At 40.3% G+C, this 21,715-nt stretch overlaps 1 protein-coding gene across 3 annotated transcripts in view; it reads right to left on the bottom strand.

The window, feature by feature from the left end:
• ADAMTSL1 (ADAMTS like 1) overlaps positions 1–21,715 on the bottom strand; it is an 892,695-nt gene that overhangs the window by 135,367 nt on the left and 735,613 nt on the right. For all 3 annotated transcript variants that reach the window (XM_053924703.1, XM_053924704.1, XM_045193737.2), the window contains one exon: positions 15,485–15,695. In XM_053924703.1, coding sequence (XP_053780678.1) covers positions 15,485–15,695 — 211 coding nt within the window. The remainder of the gene's footprint in view (positions 1–15,484; positions 15,696–21,715) is intronic.

The raw sequence follows: 21,715 nt of genomic DNA, 5'->3' as shown, positions 1-21,715 counted from the left end.
AAAACACTGGTAACCAGGATGCTCACAGAAATGGTTGAGTATGGTTGTAAAATAGAGGAAGAAGTGAAGGCTATGCAAAGTGAAACAGAGAAAAACATACAGGGAACCAACAGTGAAGGGAAGGAAACTGGGACTCAAATCAATGATTGGGACCAGAAGGAAGAAATAAACATTCAACCAGAACAGAATGAAGAAACACAATTCAAAAAAATGAAGAGAGGCTTAGGAACCTCTGGGACAAACTTTATACATTCCAACATCTGAATCACAGGAGTGTCAGAAGGAGAAGAGGAAGAGCAAGAAATGGAAAACTTATTTGAAAACAGAATGAAGGAGAACTTCCCTAATCTGGCAAAGGAAATAGACTTCCAGGAAGTCCAGGAAACTCAGAGAGTCCCAGAAAAGTTGGATCCAAGGAAGCACACATCACGGCACATCATAATTGCATTACCCAAGAGGAAAGATAAAGAGAGAATCTTAAAAGCAGCAAGAGAAAAGGAGACAGTTAACTACAAAGGAGTTCCCAGAAGACTATCAGTTGATTTCTCAAAAGAAACCTTGTAGTCAAGAAGGGGCTAGAAAGAAGTATTCCAAGTCATGAAAGATAAGAACCTACAACCAAGATTACTCTATCCGGCAAAGCTATCATTTAGAATGGGAGAGCAGATAAAGTGCTTCCTGGAGAAGGTCAAGTTAAAGAAGTTCATCATCACCAAGCCCTCATTATATGAAATGTTAAAGGGACTGGTCTAAGAAAAAGAAGATCAAAACTATGAACAGTACAATGACAACAAACTCACAACTATCAACAACTGAACCTAAAAAAAAGAAAAAAAACCCTAAGCAAACAATTAGAACAGGGACAGAATCACAGCAATGGAGATCACATGGAGGGTTATCAGCGGGGGGAGGGGTAGAAAAAGGGGGAAAGTACAGGGAATAAGCAGCATAAATGGTAGGTAGAAAATAGACAGGGGGAGAGTAAGAATAGTATAGGAAATGTAGAAGCCAAAGAAGTTATATGCACAACCCATGGACACAAACTAAGGGGAGGGGGTGAATGTGGGTGGGAGGGGGTATGCAGGGCAGAGGGGAATAAAGAGGAGAAAATGGGACAACTGTAACAATCAATAAAATATATTAAAAAAGAAAACAAATTATACAGGTTTCAGGTGCACAATTCTATAACACATCATCTGTACACTGTATTGTGTGCTCACCACCCCAAGTCAAATCTCTGTCCATCACCATTTATTGCCACTATACTCTCTTCTACCTCCCCTGCTCCCCAGCAATCACCACACTCTGGTATGTATCCATGAGTTTTTTCCTTTCTCTTTTTTGTTCAATCCCTCTGCCCCATTTGCATTTTAAATTGAAAAATTTGAAATGAAAATAACCTTATTGAGGTTAGGAAAAGATGAGGTTATGTCCCATAGGAAAAAAATGTATTTTTCTTATGGCTGGATTCAACTACTTACTCACTAAATAAAAGAAGGCTATGAGGTGGAACCACCTTATGGGGTAGGTCTTGCCCTACTTTATAGATGAAGAAACTGAGGCTAGACAGGTGAAGTTCCTGAATTAGTCCCATGCCGAGCATGTTCTCTGGGCTGGGGTGGTGGACACAGCTGAAGATTGAGCCCAAACTTGGTTTCTCTTTTCTGTGGTTGTAGGAACCGCTCTCTGTGTGCAATGGAGGGTATTCTGACTGCTGTTTCATGCTGAGGGTCCCAGGCCTTGTGAGCCCTAAGCCTGCAAAGAACCTGGTGTCCCTCACACCCCCACTGAAGGGGCAGTGCTTTGAAATTCAATCCTCAGCTTCCATTCTGTGACTGTCCCTGACAGTAGGAGCCAGCCCATGACCCAGGTTGGGGGCCAACATTCTAAAATGACTTATCTGCATTGTGGAAGCCCTGGAAATGTCTTTTCCCTAGACCCTTTGATTTCTGTGCTGAAAGTCTACATTTGAATGTAGATTCTAGGCTGTGCCAAAAGCCAGGTGGGTGGGTAGACTACATGCCAATTGTTTCTCATTACAGATTCAAACAGTTTCTTCCAAAGATTTTCCTAGTGAGTCATTTAGCTTTAATTAAGGAGAAATCTATGGCTCTGAGGCTAATGCTTCAAGATTGGAGTGGCCCAGGCCTTTGGCTTCTCTGGCTCATTTTGGTGATTCCTTGGCTTTTTTATTTATCAGAAAAGCAAACTTTTATTTTAGTTCTTGTTTAGCGTAGTTCAATAACTCTTAAAGGATCTTATCTTGAATGCATTTTACCCACAGTGTTCTGCACAGTGACTTCTGTAAATGTAAACCCCCAGTAAGTATTTGTGGGATTGAATTGAAGTTGTGGGTTGGGGGAAATTTAAGTTAGCAGCTAAGAATTCCATTTATTTAGAATAACCCTTCTTGTTATTAAGAACAACTAAGGTTTTAAGTTTGGCTTTATAGTCTTTTGCATGATTTCTTAAGTTCAGCCTTTTCTTATTTCTGTCAAATTCTCACTTCTACCCAACCAGTTATTCTATTATCAGATTCGTTATAACCTTCATTGTTCAGCCCATCTTCAGAACTCTTTTATAATTAGACAACAAACCATGTGGATTACTGATTCCTAAGGATTCACTAAACTTAGGTGTTGTGTTCTACACAATTCTTTTCATTCCATGAATTATTAAATTTCTTTCATGAACTTAATGTAATTTTGTTCAAATCATTATTGTCTGAAGAAGTTGTTTATATTGATGAGTTGAAAAATTTAAATCTCAAGCTCTTATCTCTCCCCTATCCATACTAAACATGTCCACTCAAATGCAAACAGGCATCGTGACGTAAATATGTCTAAAATGGAACTTATGATTCTGCCCCTCCTATATCACCTCAAATCTGCTCTCTCCTCAGCCTCCCCCACTCATTTAATGGTGCTATATTCAAGAAAAAAACTTAGAAGTTCTTGATTCTTCTTTTTTCTCACCCCCTCTGTCCTGATGCCCAATCCCTGAGAAATACTTTCAGATATGCCTCTAAAATAAGGAAGATTTTTTCCACAATAAATAATAAATTGGGATACCATCACTTCTTGCCTAGCCCTACTACTAAGCTTCCTAATGGGCCTTTCAGTTTCCAGTTTTTTCAGTTAGCTCCTCGCACGATACAGATAGCATACTCAATTTGAAGAGAGCTCCTCCCTCTTTCTGATGGTCTTCTGAAACCCCCTTTGGCTGAACACAAGTAGAAGCCAGAGGGGAGAGTCTACCTAGGTCAGCCTCCTGGACACAGGTGAAGAAGATGGAGAGGGGATCTAGAGAAACAATGGAAGATATTAAGCATATCATCCTATTTCCTACAGTCTATTCTCCACATGATAGCAAGAGTGATGTTTTTAAAACATAAATCATATCTCATAATGCCCCCTGCTTAAAAAACTCCAATGGCTTCCCCTGGTGATTAGAATAATATTTTACTCCTCTGACCCTACCTGCAAAGCCCTACATATTCTGGTCTCTGCTGTGATGGACCTTTAAGACTAACTCAAACCCTTCCAACATCATTCACTCACTCCACACCAAGTTATTAAATACCAATCATGCACCAAGCATGGTTCTAGGTTCTAGCAGTGAACAAGAAGCCTCCTACACCTCTCCAATTTTGTCTCATACAACCCTTCTTCTTCCCTGCTGTTGTTGTTGCTCCAATGTCAAGCTTGTTTCTCCTACTGGACCATCACACTTGGTTTTCTCTCTACTTGGACGGACCATTCTTCTCTTACATCTCCATGTGGCTGAGAATTTCCAGTCATTCAGGTTCAATTCCATTCTCTCATGCTTGGGGAGGCCATCCCTAACCCCCTAGCTAGAGAAGCCAAAGCAGTCTCTATCCTGTTAACCTTGTTTTATTTTATCTTTAAAATAGTTCTTTCAAGTAGCTTTCATCTCTTTCAGAAGTTATAATCTACTAGCTCTATGAATGAAGCAATTTTGCTTCTCTTATAGCTCATATTAGTGTTTAAGAATAACATTCAAAACTTTTCCCCAGTATAATAGTTACATCTTTAATAAGAGACCTTAAGATTAGATGACTTCATCTCTAGTTTTTTTTTTTATCCACATCCTTTCTCATTTTTTTCTCTTTAAAGTTAATGATTTGTTTGTTTCCCAGTAAAGAAGTGGTCAGGATATGAGCTAAAGTGTAGAATGACATTTCATAACAGATGCTGGAAGTATGTGATATTTTGGAATGATCCATAAATATGTACACTCTAGTGAAAATGCAGTGTATTTTTCTATGACAGAAGTAATGACCGGTTCATAAAATCATTATCCCCTAAACCTCAAAATGACATCAAACCACTTTTCTTCTAATCCTTTGATTATAACTCATAGTAAATTCCCCATGGGTCCTACTGAGTTTGTTAGGCATAAAGAACATGCTCTTGAAGTTTCTGTTACCTGTGACTGACATTTTAGACACTTCACTAGTGATGTCAGATTTGTAGGAGTACAGATCTCTTTAGTGCTTGATGGCTAAAATTTTCTCTTTCTAAATAGCTTCTGAGGCACATGGGCTTCTATTCAATTTGAATAAATGCTTCAAAAATAAACAAGTAGTTGAATAAAAACAGCTCTCAAATTCAAGCTGTCAGTTAGAGACTTTCAACAAATGTGGTAATAAGGAAAGATTCAGGTTAATTTTCTCTTTCAAATTGAGGAAATAGATGACGAAAATAATTGGTCTTACTTCAAGGGTAGAGATGTAATAAAATTGTGCTATAGAGTGTGACCACTCACTTAAAATAACAAAGCTGGGTTATCGATTTGCAGATAGGACCTGATTTAAGGGACAGACCTTCAGATAATTGCTCACAACTGTACAAAAGTCTGTGACCATATGACGAAAAAACAGCTGCCAGAAAGTAAAAAACAAAAACAAAAACCAGTTTATTTGAAGTTTGATCTACAGTAGTTTCGTTTTATTTGTGGTTCCACTTTCCACAGATTCAGTTACCCACTGAAATGGTCTGAAAATATCAAATGGAAAATTCCAGAAATAAACAATCCATAAGTTTTAAATTTTCTGCTATTCTGAGTAGCATAATAAAATCTTGCACATCCCACTCTGTTCTGCTTGGGATATAAATCATCCCTTTGTCCAGCCTCTTTACGATGCATAAGCTCCCTGCCCATTAGTCATTTAGTAGCATCTGGGTCATCAAATTCACTGTGGTGGTGTCACAGCGCTTGTGTTCAAGTAATCCTTGTTTTACTTAGTGCCAAAGAGAAGCTGTAAAGTGCTTCCTTTAAGTCAAAAGGTGGGACCAATACGACGAGATGTTTTTAGAGAGAGACAGAGAGGAAGAGAGAGAGAGACCCCACATTCACATAACTTTTCTTATGGTATATTGTTATAATTGTCCTGTTTTAACATTAGTTATTGTTAATATCTCAATGTGCCTAATTTATAAATCAAACATTGTCATAGTTATGTGTGTACAGGAAAAAACATAGTATATATATGAGGGGGGACTCCCCCAAAAACTGGAATTATCTTCTGAGGGTGGGACCCTTGTAGCACAGGCTTCTACTATTAGGTGAGTGTTCTAGAAACCCATCTGTATCAGTGTACCAGCTGGTGTTGTGGCGACAGGCTGAGTTTGGCTTTAGTGAATTTTTTTTTGAAGACTCCTTCAATGCATTTGCCCATTTCATGACAGGTTATTTATTAGTGCACCTGCCCACACTGCACTGGGTGTTGAGCAGTTTTTGACCAAAAATGCCCATGCTCTACCTTCCCTATTCACTGGGTCTTGCCCCAAGTGACATTTTTTTGTTTGTTTTGTTTCCCTGGATGAAAAAAAGCCCTCAAAGGGAAACATTTTGCTGATGTAGAAGAGGTGAAACAAAAAATGGCAGAAGAATTAAAAGGCATCAAAAGGCATCAAAATTGATGAGTTCAAAAACTGTTTTGAGCAGTGGAAAAAATGTCTTGATAGGTGTATTGCATCAAACGGAGAGTACTTTGAAGGTGACCGAAGTTTAAACATAAGAATAAGTATACAATGTTTTATAAATAAATTCCCTTTTTTGGTGCCCCCTTGTAGAGTTTAGCACTATCGGCAGTTTCAGGACCTACTGTGGGTGTTGGAACCTATTCCCTGCTAATGAGGGGGCTACTATACACAAGAAGCCCTTAGGAAATCCTTAGTGTCTGGAGGATGAGGTTTAGACTCCTGGGAACAGCCCCCAGGGCCCTCGAACCTGACCGTGCCCTGACTTCCCAGACTCATTCCCTGCCAACTTGCCATGGACCAGAGCTTTAGCTACAATGCGCAATTTACCTGTCTCTGGGCACACAGATGTCTTCTCTGCTCAGGCCTTCACTCTGTGAGCAATGCCTTGCCTTTCTTTGTCCATCTAGAAACTCCTAAGACATCCTTGAAGGCCTAGCTCAAAGGTTGCTTCTTCAGGATTGCCTCCTTGGAGCCTCTGCCTCATGGCAAATGAGTCACTTCCCACCCACTAGGACCTGGAAGGGCACTGCCTCTCTCTTGTTAGAACTAGTCCTTTGTGTCCTGTTATCTTCCTCTGCCTCCCTGCAGGCACGCAGAGTTAGGTGTCTTTTGAAGAAAGAGAATGTATTAATCTTTCTATTCCCCAGTGTTGTAGAGATTCTGCCAAAGAGCATTTACTTCATAAATGTTTGTTGAATCGATGATTGGATGAATAAAAGAGCCCCAAATCCAGATGTTTAAAAGATGTAAAACAAACATCCAGCTGATGGGCTGAACATCCACCTTTCGTTGAGCTGTTTTATCATTAGCCAGAACCTACTTCTAAGCAAGTCAGCAGTGGGTTTCAGCTGGGACAGCATGTGCTCCCTTGGGTGCCCTGACCCTCCAGGTACGGTAGACAGCCTCCTAACTGAGTTAATATTCTCAGGAATACTGGTCAGTGTTTCTTAAAAGCCTTTCTCATCTTTGCTCAAAAAGTTTCTCTGGTGTGTTTATACAGCGGTGGGCAAAAGCAGGTGTACACTTATGAGTACTGAAAACACAGAGTTTATTCTTGTATTAGTATTTATTATTGTATTATTTTCCATACAAACAACTGTAAACCTACTTTTGACCCACCCTGTAGCGGTAAAAAGGTGTTTTTAGATGTTTTGTATTGTAGAAGATGAAATTTCAAATTAACAAAGGTTCCGAGGTCTGTGAGGACTTTGTGGACCTGTTGAGAGGCCCTGGTCAGGGCAACAGCTCTGCCGTGAGAGGCAGACTGCAAAGAAGAACCAATTTTTAAAGAAACAGAAAGAGAGATTTAATAAAAATAAAAGAAAATATTTACCTTTATAAATCATTTAAAATAATATTGTGGTATAAAAAAGTAGATCTCTGGTAAGGGGTATTATTTTTAAATATATGCCATAAATAGAATAAATAACAAAAAATAGTGTTTATATTGCTTATCCTAGCTGCCATACATTTTCGTTATATAAGGTCATGGATTCATTAGTTTTATAAGAAAAGTAAAAAGATATACAATAAGGAAGATGCTTAAAAGTTGTGATTCCATACAAAAATACACTGGCTCAAGGGACTTGTATTTTTAAAGATTTTCCCATAATCATCACATTAATAAATTCTTCTCATATTGACACTTTTGGTTTCATCTTGGTAGTTTAATTTACTGAGAGCCAAGTTCATTTCCTTGATACCTCAAGTCATATTATTGACCTCAATACAAAGTGACATTTACATTCTGTTTCTAAGGTCAACTTTGCGGTTTTAACATAATGTGCTCTTGCCTATAGCTTCTAACTCATTTCGTTCATTTTTTCATTCACTCATTCATTCTTTCATTAAACATTTTATTGGGCACTAGCTGAGTGCCAGGCACTCTATTAGGTGCTGGGGATTTAAGATGATTTAAAAATGGTTACTATGCCTCAGGTATTTGCAGTCCAGTTAGGGAGAAAAAATCACTCTAAATTAAGTCTTTATAGAAAAGTTGGGGAAGGCCCTACAGAGGAGGTTGGCCAGGGAGATAAGGAGTGCTGATAGAGTCAGGTTACATATTCATAGACCCAGGGTATGAAGGACATGTCATGTTAAATAACTCTGAGGGGCCCTGAGAAGGTGGAGCACAGGTTTCACAGGAAGGGCATTTGGGAAATGAGACTGAGAAGGCAGATGAGGGGCAGACTATGAAGGGTCTTGGACATAATCTCAAGACCATGGGGCATCATTAAGAGTTTTGAAGTGGAGGGTAACATGATCTAATTTGTAGAAAATGACTCAGGCAGCAAAGGCCAATGGGTTCCAAAGACAACTGCCCTTGGAGATGTTAATAGTTGTGCCATGGAGAAAAGCCTTCAAGGTCAAGTAAGTCTAAATAACACCACACACATTACATATATCTGGGGGTTCTCAGCACATATTTATATTTTAAAGACTCAACAGAGGGCCTGTAGTCAGGAACCATGGATACCAGGTTGGGAAACACTGGATGAGGATGAAGCCAAGACAACACAGGAAGACCAAGTAAAGAGGCTGTTTGTCGTGGTTTGGGGTTAGTTGTGAGGACTAGAACCAACCCAGTAGGAGAAGGATTGGTAAAGAAGAGAACAGCTGGGGTTGGGGAGGTGTAGGAGGTGGAACCCACAGGATCTGGGGGTGACTGAGTGTGAAGGACAAAGAAGGCTGAGATAGCCCCAGTTACCAGCCACAGGACAGGTGGATGGTGCTGTCACCCAAACGCAGGACCCATGAAGGGGAATGGGTCTGCTGGGGAAGGTGGCAGGTAGGCATGTTACCAAGGGTGGTGTTGGACCTTTGGAATTTGAGGTAACTGTGCAGTACCTGAGGCTGAGAGGTTCAAACAGCAGTTAGAGGCAGTGCTTGGTATATAACAGAAGTGGAAACTGAGCCAAAACTAATCAGGGCTCAGAGACACAAAGAGAATGAGGACTGAATCTCACTAAGCAAAACTAAAAATGGGAATAAAATTTCTAGCCCATAATTTTGTGGATGAGAATGTCCTCGATCATCTAATTTCTTAAACTTGGAAGTACAAGGGCTGTAGAGTGTATCTTCTGGGTTTAAAATTCTTGTTACTAGGTGAAGCATGGGGTTGCACACCCACTAAAATTCAGAGACATTGTTATAAAAAGCTTCCTGCTAATAAAAGCAAAAGTACTGCCTATGTGAAATTTGACTTCTGATCTCTGTTCTCCTTACATTTATTGTTGATTCTAAAGGTAGGATGAGGTACCTACTTTCTTAAGAAATATACTACTGAAACTGAGATAAACATCATAAGAGATGTTTTTTTTTTCTTGCCTGATACAGTATTTTAAATAAACATGGTCTCTATCTTATGACTATTTGTATTTTAGTCACTGGAATATAACAAAAGTGATGGCTAAATTGACTCCTTCTGCCAAAATTCACTTCTCTAATCTAAACCAAAATTATTCTTCTCTATGTGTGTTCTATGTTTAAATCTAGAAAATGAAGGGATTGACACTTAAGCATCTATAACTGTCATTAAATTCTCTGTTTTCTTAATATTACCAGTAGGGACTTTTCTCTCATACATCTTTTTATGCAGCTGAACTACAGGCATTTTGAATTATAACTCCGATTAAAAAAAAGAGGTATGTAGGGAAATGGCTGCGTAACCACAGTTTTAAGCAAGGATGAACAAAGGGGCTGTGGTGAATGTGTCAGTCTCTGCACAGATGTGTGCAGTATGTATGTATGTATAGTTGGGTGCACATAATCCTGAACATAAGACATATGCAATATAGAAAAATATAAATTATGCTTCAGAGTGGACTAATTCTTTCAGTTTAACTCATCTATCACCTTTCTCTTAAGATTTTTTAGAATAAAAATGAATACAGAAAGATTGATGCATACAAAGCTCATAGACAATGATGAGGAATGTGATAGTAGAAGGAAGATTTTGAATCTCAAGTACCTTGTGTTATTAGAGATTGATGCTTAGTCAGCCGACAGTATAGCAGATTGTAGAAGCAGAGTTGTGACCCCCAAAATGTATACGAATTAATCCTTGAAACCTTTGAGTATGCTACCTCACATGGTAAAAGGAACTTTGCAGATGTGATTAAGTCAGGCACTTTGATGAGGAGTTGACCTGGATTATCCACGTGGGTTTGATATAACCATAGTGGGACTTAAAAGAGGGAGGCAGGAGGACCAGAGTCAGAGAGGTTGTAAGGACAGAATCAGAGGTTGAACTGAAGTACTTTGAAGGGGCCATGAGCCAAGAAAACAAGGAGTCTCCAGAAACTGGAAGAGTCAAGGTAACAGATTCTCCCCTAGAATCTCCAGAAGGAACTCAGGCCTGCTAATAAACATCTTGATTTTAGTCAAGTGAGACTGATTTCAGACTTGTGACCTTCAGCACTATATGAGAGTAAATTTGTGTTGTTTTAAGCCACTTTGTATGTGGTGTTTTGTTACAGCAGCAATGGGAAACTAATACACAGATTAACTGCCCTGGACATAGGCAGCAAATACTGAATTTTATGTAAATGGCTTATTTTGGAACTGGTATCAGATTTCCTACCAATTTAATGCTTTAGAGAAGATGGTAAACAGGCCTTGGAAAGCTGCACTGTGTAGGGAAAAGAGAAAGGCTTTTGAAGCACACAGGCCCTCTGTTTCATTCACTGGCTATGTGAGCCAGGGAAAGCACGACCTCTCTGAGCCTTTCCTCACAGGGTTGCTGTGGGGATCCTAAGAGAAAATGAAACAGTAGTAGAATGTGTTCTACCACATGAAGTATACATTCAGCCTCTCAGTGCTTTGGGTTCCTCATCAGTAAAATGGGGATGATTGTAGTAACTATCCCACTAAGGACAGTGCTTGGTACATAGTGAGTGCTGCTCTTATTAAAGAGAAGAAGCTCCTGAAATGAAGCAGGTGCCCAACAAATGGACTGGCAGTCTTGCCATGTACCTTTTCAGCACCACCCTGTATGCTTTCCTCACCTGCACGGAGGGATATGGGGTCTCACAGAAACTTGGTCTCTGCCATCATTGACCTGACGGTCTAACTCAGAAGTCGCAGGAAAGCACCTGTCCAGGTAAGGTGGTAGATGACTGTTAAATGAGCAGCGTATGACTCCAGTGTGGGAGGACAGTAGGGGAGTCCTGGTAGAAGTGATAGGATTCCTGCCCACCTTTGACAGGCAGAGGGGAGGGGAACTGTGTGTGGGAGAAGCGAGACTGGAGATGGGCCGGGGGATGAAGGCCTGACTAAGCCACTGGGTTTTACTACATGACAACAGAGAATCACTGAAATAAATCCTAGTAAAAGATTGTCGTGACCAAGGTGTGTTAGACTGGCTTTTGACATATGTAAAAAGTGGTTCCCAATTATGGTGTGTGACACACCAGTGTGAGAGGGTCCCTTGAGAGGTGTATGAAATATGTTAATATAGAGCCAACATCAAAGTTAATGATGATGATGATGATGTGTGTGTGTGTATTTAAAAAATTAGAGAAGATTTAGGAGACTAATGCACTAAATATGTGTTTCAAAAGAAAACTGAACAGAAACCAACAAGATATTAAAGCTAAATGGATAAAGATAAATATTGAATGAGTCCTTCAACAAGACCAGAGATAAAAACCAAGGGACACAATACTGAGTAACAGGCAGAACTGAAAGAAAGAAGGCCCTCTGAAAACCAAATCTGGAATTAGAGCTCTGCTTCATATCTGCCTAATTGCTTCTAAAATAAAATTTTAACATAAGCACTTGGACTTCGCGCTAGGCCCCTCCAGACCTGCAGAACGTGTAAATATTGGCTATTTGCCATTTGTCAGGCAAATGCTCTACAAAGTACAGAGAAGGTTGCATTCTTAGCAGGCAAATGATGATTAAACTTAATTATGCCTTTTTTCCCCCTGAAAGAAAAGCATATTGCATGACGTCAGTGTAGCCCAGCGTTCAAACAGCAAAGAGGGAGAGATTCTGCCTTCAAGTGGGCCAAAGTCCACCATCTACGGGGTAATTAGGTCTTCTTGAAATGAAGCATTTGGTCCCGGATCTCCTTTTCTTTCACATGAAAAAAGACTGAAAACTGGGTGTTGAAGGATTAGAGACCCCAGCATATCCTCTGCTAGATCCAAGCAGCTAAATGGAAAAGACCCTGTGAGTACACAGCAGGTCTCCTTGTCTCAGCAGGCTTTCCAAGAGCACCGGGGCTCACCAGACAGATGGACGATCAACAGCTGGTGTCCTAACTAAGTACTTTCCTAAGGCAACAGTCAGTTAGCCTGGAGACCCACGTTGCTCTTGACTTATTTCGCGTAGCATAAACAATGGCTTTCTTTCTTTCAATAAGTGGTAGTAATAGCTGGTTTTGCCTAACAAAACTTAACCAATAAGTAGGATTCTAGGAAATAATGTAAGAAAAATAGTCTATTGTTTCTATTAGGTTCAGAGAGATTCCTAGAAGTGACCAAGGATCCTTTAAACAGACCCTATGCTCCAGATGTTTAACAGGGCATTCCACTCACCTCCTCAAGGATAGAATCTCTGGTGGCTTTCACTTTCTATGTTCTTTATTTCTTGTTCTGTTTTAATATTTTCCACAATTATTATGTATTGAGTATGAAATAAGATATTTTTAAAGGTCCTAATAAAAGTGTAGTCAGTGGCTCATTGGATGAATTTTAAAGAGCTGTTTATTAGTTTCCTGATTTGAAAACTGTACTTACACAAGCATACCTTAGAGATATTACAGATTTGGTTCCAGATCCCCACAATAAAGCAAGTTATAATATTTTTGCTGGTGGAGGGTCTTGCCTTCAATTTGTTTTTTTTTTAAAAAAAGAAGAACAAAACCAAAAGGTACCCTATCTGTGAAGTGCAATTAAACAAGGTGTACCCGTACCTGACATCCCAAAGGCTTCTCCCTAATGGAAGGAAATGAAACGTTTTCAAAATAAATACATGTCTTGACAGGCCCAAGGTAGATGGAAAATGGAAGAATAATTCAATCTTTGGAAATCCACTCTTTTTAATAGGGAGACAACACGGAGGTGGTGGTGGTAGCAAAAGACTGAAAAAGACCCTGCATGTGGAAGTGCTCTAAAAACTTAAAGAGCACCAAAGGTTGCCGCCATTATTCTGCAGCATGTGTGGCTGTTGAAAAGAGGTTGGGGTTTCATGCACCCTTCCTGCTAGGCCAGTGTGACCCATAACTACATAACAAACAGAGCAGGAAGACATAAAGTCAGAATTTCCAGGGCTTGTGGGGCAGTATTCTTGATTTATTTATTCATTTTGTCATCCACTGAACATTCTATCCAGAACTTACTACGCACTTAATGGCAAAACAAGCTAATAATACAGGGACTTCGTAGTGTCACCAGTGGAGGTTGATTTGAGCTGATTCTCCATCTCGTCTGAGGGTTGGCATGGGTTGTTGGTGCAGTTTTAGACCATGAATTCACTCTGGTTAAAGGCAAAAGTATAAATACAGTAGAAACCAAGAGACCTGGGTTCTAGACCAGGCTTTATGATCTTGGGCAAGGCCATATTAGGCCACAGTTACCTCATCTGTAAAACAAAAGGGCTCCTACACAGTCCCTGAGGACCCTCTCAGTCACGGTGGTCTCCAACAAAGGGGTATAGTGGGAAGGGCCACATAAACCTGGCTTGATGGTCAACCCTAAATTTGTTAGTTTTGTGAGCCTCAGTTTTCTCAAACCCCAAAATGAAGATAATGAAATCTATTTTTCACTGGATTCTAAGGATTGTTGTGAGGATTCAATGAGGTATGTAATATATATTTCTTTTTTTTTTAAATCTTCACCCAAGGATATGTTTATTGATTTTTTTTAGAGAGAGAGAAAGGGAGAGGGAGAGAGAGAGACATTGATGTGAAAGAGAAACATTGATTGGTTGCCTCCCATATACACCCTGACTGGGTATTAAATGCACAACCTAGGTATGTGCCCTGATGAGGAATCAAAACTGTAACATTTTTGGTATGTGGATGACACTCCAATCGACTGGGCCACCTGGCCAGGGCTGTACTATATGTATCTTAATAGAACACTGTTATATAGATGTTCAAAATATATAACATCCTCTTGACTTCCATAAACCTTTACATGATAGCATGGAATTTATGAACTTAGCCATAGACATTTAAGCTCTAAAAGAAAATGTATAGTCAATGTCTGTTTCCAGATGCTTTACATTCATGCATTTTGCTCACTCATTACTGTTTGATTTTTTGAGCACTTTGCTAAATCACAGCCCTGAGATGGGCTGGGAGCAGGCCGGGGCTCCTGCACCTGATTGTGAAAAGCACAGAGGATGAGTGGAAATGGCAGCACAAAGGAAGGGGATGGAAGCTGCTGTTCTCTGTCCTTGTGAGTTGGATAACCATATAACTTATCATTCTAACTGGGACACTTTTGAGAGTAAAAAACTATTTCAGTGAGCAGTGGGATAAATGTTCCCCTCACATTTCATGCTTACTTTTTGTGACCTTTGATGTCACTTAAAGGTCCTGAGGCTGGAGCTATGTATGATGTCCTATTGGGGAGGAAATTGCACAATAAGATTCTACCCAAATAATCTAAAATCCTTCTGCATTTTTAAAGCCATAAACATTAGTTAAGTTTGATAATTAAGTTTAGATAAGATACTATGATAAAATAGTTTTACTTCTATTATTATAATGTATGCGTTAGAGCGGGGTCAGCAAAGTTTTCTGTATAAGGACAGAGCAAATATTATAGGTTTGGTGGGCCCTAGGGTCTCTGTCACAACCACACAGTTCTGTCCTTGCAGGGTAAAAGCAGCCATAGACGATATACGTAAAGGAATGGGTGTTGCTGTGTTCCAATAAAACTTCAGTTACAGTAACTGGTTGTGAGCTGGATTTGGCTTTGAGCTGCAGTCGCCAACCCCTGCTTTAAAACAATAGGTCCCAGACTTTTGGAATTCATAGGTCCAGGAAAAGAATTAAAGAGTCTGGAATAAACTCAAGATTTATAAATTTTTATTTGACTAAGTAATTAGGTTAAAAAAGGAAAAAAAAATCATTGCTTAGTACCTTTATCTCTTAGAATTTTAATTAGCAAAAAACTAGATGGCACAAATTCAGAACCAATATAGCTTTATAAAAAACCTACCACATTGTCCTTATTTCTAAAATTTTTTATGAGCCTGATGAACTTTGTCGCAAATATGCTCAGGTTACCAGATGGTTCATTTGAGTTGCTTTTGGAGGCTACGTGGTGTGGCACAGTAGAAAAAACATGGTGTGTAATTAAAATATCTGGATTTGAATAAGGTGGGGGAGTACTAAGAAGGGAAAATGAACTAAACTTGAACATTGCTTTAAAGGGACAAAACTACTTGAAGGGAGTGTCCCTTGTCCTGAATCACTGATGCAAACACAAACTCCAATGCTGAGCAACCTCAGAACTCACCGGCTGCCATTGCTCAGGGTACCAGGCTGGGGGGCAGTTGAAGCGGTTACAAGCTTGCACTGTGCTGGGCTTCTGCTGGCGACACAGATCATCAGCCAGGATCACTGTTTCATTCGTCTCTCTGGAGCGTATTTGGGAGCAGAAGACATCTCTGGTCTGCAGGCCAACCCCACAGGTGAGACTGCATGGACTCCACTTTCCAATTTCCCACCTGGGAAGAAACCAGAGAAGAAAGAGGACACCCTGAGCACCTGTGCAGAGAATATTTCCCATGATATGAAATGTTGTTAATGGAGTAAAGACACCTAACTGGGAATGTGGGAAGTTCCAGTATGAGATTGGTTAGGAGTTCTATCCCAACCTTCAAATTCACCCTTTCCCTTTACACTCTAGCATTTATTTCAGACAAAGCAAAGGAAGTGATATAATGGAACATACAATTTTTACCCACAAAATCATCAAGAATGGTCACAATCAAGTTTATTTTGATGGAGCACAAACTTCATCAAAAAAGAGGGTGTGCTAGGTAAGACATAGGTGGAACGTGTAATGGCCTTGGCCACCGCATATCGAATACTGGGTTTAGGAGAAGCCTTTCTGCTCATCTCTCCAGCCACCATTCTTAGCAAGACTGAACAAAGTTGTGCTTGTTTCTTTGGCTTCAAAGTGAAAGGTCATTGGCTCCAACTCCTTTCAAACTTCCATTATAGCATAGAAACATCTCTGTCCTATGTATAAATCTCATCACTGCCTGGGACTGGAGAATGTAACAAAAGTGAAGGTTCCTAAGTAGATCAATCTGCTTGAGGGAAAATAAGTGGAGAGAACTGCTCATTGTCTGGAAGTGGAAGTCAAATAACGACAGATGAGTTGAGTGCATAAATTGACCATTCCAAATGGACCAGTCTCGAGAAGTATATTTATCGTCAGCTAAGGGCCTATAAAAACATTCCCACTGCATTTCCCTGTTGCTGCAGCCTCCTAAATGGAAATGATAAGGAAAAAGCTCTGTCGCTTGGGTTCTGAGTCAGAAGAGTTCTTTAATGATCAGTTTTAGAAAGTTCTGTTTACAATGTGAGGCAGAAAGAGTCTACAAATAAGACTTAGCCAAGAAAAGCATCACAAGTAGATCCTTCAGTAGCCAGCTCTGAAAATTGGTTTAAATTGTTTTCTGTCAGACTGTAAAACTGAGTGTATACTCAACCTCTTCCTGATGCTTTGATACGTAGCTACCTTTCTAATCCCTATTTCCACAACCTCCTTCCATCTACCATATGTTTAAGCTGTATTTGTAATGAACTACTCTGTTATTCTCAATTCATGCCCACTCCTGTTTGTCTAGCTCTGTCTTTACTCAAGTCTTTACTCCTAATTTGGAATAATTTTTGTCCTTTCCTTGCCCCTCAAAATTATTCAATTTCTATGTATCTAAATTTGATCCATATTTTAAGGATTGTATTTATAATTGCAGCAGACATTGATCATTTTCTCAACTGTATTGCATTTGTTCTGCCTTTTAAGAGCCATATAGAAGGATGTACCTCTTAAAGGCAAGGTCTATGTCTGAGTCAGTTTTCTATCTTTCCTAGGGTTCATCATAGCACCTTCTAAATAGTTTATGTGTGTGGTTAACTATTTCCTGATAAACTAGCAAATGGAAGGGATCTATCCTCATAGTGGGTGCTTTATCCATGTTATGTCTTAACTACCTCTATAACAACACGAGACAGGCTCTACTGATTTTCCACATTATAGCTGGGTAAGAGGCTGATTTGCCCAAGTACCCACAACGAGTCATTAGTGAATCCAGGATTCATACTTGGGTGTGTCTGGCTCCAAAGCCTTTGTGCTTTCTATTGTACCATCCTGTGTCCAGAAAATACCTTGGAAACTGCCCTATCAACATTCACAAAATTTTAAATCAATAGAAGAGGAGAAGGTGGGTTGAATATATTTCTTATAGATCCTGTGTGAATTTCTATAAACTTACTTTTAAGTTTCTAGCATGGGTTAAACCCAAGCTTAAAATGCCATGGGGTTATTGGTTTTAAATTATATCTGATGCAGATCCTGGCCGGCAGGATCCTGTGTTGTGGCGGCAATAGACAAATACACACGGACTACAGAAATCCTGTGGGGGAAAAAGGGACAGTGATCGACCCTTGTCGGGACAGGCTTTTTACTGCTTTTCTGGGCACACTCCATCCAGGACGATCCTCATTCACTATGCACAGGTTAGCTTTAGGTGGTTACAGAAAACAAAGGGGGGGATGTTGCTAATTACATAAAAGAGGTAGGATATTTGCAAATGTAAAGGGAAAAGTGGTTAAGCTGGTTACACTAGTCTTTGGAAGGTTTAGCATAGTTTTTAGGAAGTTACTTTAAAGATATGCAGTAAACATTTGCTGCCTCAATTCAGGGTGAGAGAGTTTTAGTAAAAAGCAAATGTCAAAGTGGCCTAGCTACAATGAAGGCCTGATTCTCCACCGGAGAACCTATCCAGGGGTGTGGGTCCTGTGTGCTGGACCTCGCTCCCCACTGGCCTTTCTGAGTGGGAGCTGGGCCCACGCCATGCTGAACTGTCTCCTATATATATCCACATGTTCTTGGTCATTTCTCCCTTCTAAAGATGGAGTCTTGAGTAAGGGCTGAACTTAGTGGCTTACTCGTAATGAAGAGAATGAGGCAGAAGTGATGCTATGTGACTTCCAACACTACATGAGAAAAAGAATATAGTTTCCACTTCTCTTTCTTTGACTTCTCATTCTGGGGAAGTCACTTTGACTGCTCACCTGACAACCATAATGTCATAAGGACACTTAATGTCACATGGAAAGTCCACATGCAGAGGAACTGAGGCTGATCACCAACAGTCAGTACCATCTTTCCAGTCACGTGGGTGGACGACCTCAAAAGCAGACCTACTGGACCCAGTCCAGCCTTCAGGTGATGCCAGCCTCGTGAGACTGAGCCAGAACTGCTTTTCAAGCTGCTCCCAAATTCTTAAACTACGAGAGGTAACAAATTTTATTTTTGTTGTGAGCTACCAGTTTTTGGGGAAATTTGTTATTCAAAAATAGACAACTAATACAAGAATATTAGACACTTTCCAAAGTGTGTATATGCTCACCAAAAGACACGTACAAAAATATCCAAAGCAGACTCTACATACCCCACTGAGGAATAGCACAAATGTCCATCAACAATAACAGGCATAAAAAATTATGATATGTTCCTACATAAAACAATGAGAATAAACTATAACAACAACAAACATTGATGAATCTCGCAAACATAAAATTGAGTAAAAGAAGCCACAAAGGCAAAAATTCATACCATGCTTTCATTGATATAAAGCTCAAAACCCAAAACTCATCTATGGTGTTAAGAGATCAGGATGGTGGTCCCTCTCGGTGGGCAGGAACTAGAAGAGAGGCACAGGGGGAAGCTTCTGCGATGAAATCTTGATCGGGTTGCTGGATCTGGGTTCCGTTTGTGAAAAATCACCAAGCCATACACATAGGATTTGTGCACATTTCTCTATACTTGTTACGCTTCAAAAGAGGGTGTTTTTTTTTTTCCCACTTCTAAGCGAAGTATTAAATATTGTGGATGGAAAACCAAATCCAACCAGTTCACTGTGCCCAATGCTGTGAACCCTCTGCATATGCCTGCATAGTAAATGCTGTCCCAAGGTTAAAGTGTGTCACACTTGAGGCTCTACACTCTGTTGTCCCCACCCTGCCCCCACCTTTGGAAAATTCAGAAGCAGAGGCATTTTGCCAGCCATGAGGCCACTTCAACACCCTTCAGAGAAACTTGCAAACAGACAGAGCTGCCTACCCACGATAAAAGTACTTCACATTCTCAAGGGAAGAGGTCAGCAGAAGCTATCTACGTAGGAAACATTTTGCTGATTCTGGGTCGAAAGTATTTTTTTTACTCTTATTTTACTTTCAATTACAGTTTACATTCAATATTATTTTGTATTAGTCGCAGGTGTAAAGCATAGGGGTTAGAGAATCATATACTTCACAAAGTGTTCCCCCTGATATTTCCAGTACCCACCTTGCGCCATCCATAGTTGGGGTTGAATTAACTTAGGCAAAAAAGGGAAAGCAGAGACTCCCCCACTACTTTCCCTTGTGTCGAGCTTGCATTTGTGAACCTTCGGCTTCCCTGAAAATTGTGCCTCTGGCTGTTTACAAAGATGGGACTGTAGCCCAGGGGGAGCCAGCCTGAGTGGGCAAGACTGGCCATGGCTGGTAGCCGTGAGACACTTACAGGCCTTCCCTGGGGTTCTGGGGCCTGGCTTCCACGTCAGCCAAGTACTGAGGATGACAGGAGCTCTGCTCTGGGCTTCGGAGGGAGAGGGCATTAGTGCCTCTTCCCCCACTTTGCCTGGTTGACTTGTACTCAACTTTTCGTCACTGAAAATGCTTCTTCCTCAGGGGGGAAGCCTTCAGCTGGGAAACACTCTCCTCTATTGTATGGTCCCATTAATGCTTTCCCATTTGGCAATTCTCAACATACCATTTTATTATTCTTTATTTTTATTGTGGTAAGAACACTTAACACAAGATCTACTCTTCACAAAAATTTAAGTTTACTTTAATATAGCATTGCTGACTACAGTTAAAATGTTGTACAGCAGATCTCTGGGGCTTATTCATCTTGTACAACTGAAACTGTATGCGCGTTGATTAGTAACTCCCTATTTCCCCTTGCCCCAACCCCTGGCAACCCCCATTCCACCCACTGAGTCTATGAATTTGACTGTTTGATGTACCTCCCATAAGTGGAATCATGCAGTATCCGTTCTTCTGTGACTGGCTTATTTCACTTATGTTGCAAATTTGCTTTGTGTTTAAGGCTGAATAATATTCCATTGTATGTATATACCACATTTCCTTTATCCACTCATCTGTCTACGGGCTTTTAGGTTATTTCCCTGTCTTTCTATTGTGAATAGTGAGTGCTACAGTAAATATGAGAGTGCTCATATCTCCTCAAGATCCTGACTTCGATTTTTTAGATAAATACCCAGAAGTGGGATTCCTAGAAAATATGGTGGCTCTATTACTAATTTCATGAGGAACCACCTGAGAAACCATACTATTTTTATAATGGCTGCACCATGTTGCATTTCTAAAAACTGTGTTTTGTGTTTCTTTTTTTTTTGCTATCGAGTTGTAGGAGTTCCTTATACATTTTAGGGATTAACTCCTTATCAGATAGATGGTTTGCCTTTTCATTCTGGTGGTTGTATCCTTTGCTGTGCGCAATGTACGGTAATCTAGGCCCTGATGAGAGCATGGGGCTGTGGCTATTCTGGTTTACCACTTGTCATGGGTTGACATATATCCCCCACTGGAGTCCTAACCCCAGTACTTCAGAATGTGACCTTATTTGGAAGTAGGGTCACTGCAGATGTAATCACTTAAGCTCAGGTCATACTAGTAGGGTAGGTCCTTAATCCAATATGACTGTTGTCCTCATAAGGTGGGAGGGAAACACCGGGGAGAACGCCCTGTAATGACAGAGACACAGGTTGCAGTGATGTGTCTGTGAGGCAAGGAATGTCAAGGGTTGTCAGCAGACATCGGAAGCCAGAAGAGGGAAGGAGGAATTCTTCCTCACAGGTTTCAAAGGGAGCATGGTCCTGCTGACCCTGACTTTGAGCTTGATTTTTGCCTCTAGAACTTTTATAGAGGATAAATTTCTGTTGTTTTAAACCACCCCCCTTGTGGTGCTTTGTTACAGCAGTTCCAGGAAACCAACACACCCCTGTAACCTCAGTGCCGACCATGGTGGCTGGAACACAGCTGGTGCTCTGTAAGTACGAGGTGACTCAGACTGAGGGGAACCCCACCGAACTGCGTGGGTGCCTTTGGATTAGTCACTTGGCTGGTCAACCATCTCAACTGTGTCTACTAAAGAACTGCCACCACCACTTTCAAAGACCCAAACGCTCTGAATGCCACAAAGTTTTCTTCAGGGTGGTGTAAACTACTTGGTGACAACACTGGACCCGAAGTGACATCATGCCTTTATAGGTCACGTCCCAATTGATGTAAATATTTACACATTTTACTACAACAATTATTAGCCCTTGGATTATGGTCTCCCCGCGCCGTGAATTTACTAGGGGTGTTATGCAATTTATGTCTTAGTAATCTGAACATATTCCTAAAATACCAAAGTCCTGAATTCCAAAACACATGTGCCACA

This window comes from Desmodus rotundus, chromosome 1, assembly GCF_022682495.2.
Source record: "Desmodus rotundus isolate HL8 chromosome 1, HLdesRot8A.1, whole genome shotgun sequence".
NCBI lineage: Eukaryota > Metazoa > Chordata > Mammalia > Chiroptera > Phyllostomidae > Desmodus > Desmodus rotundus.
Note: the sequence above shows the minus strand (reverse complement) of the source record. Positions and strands in the feature narration are given on the sequence as shown.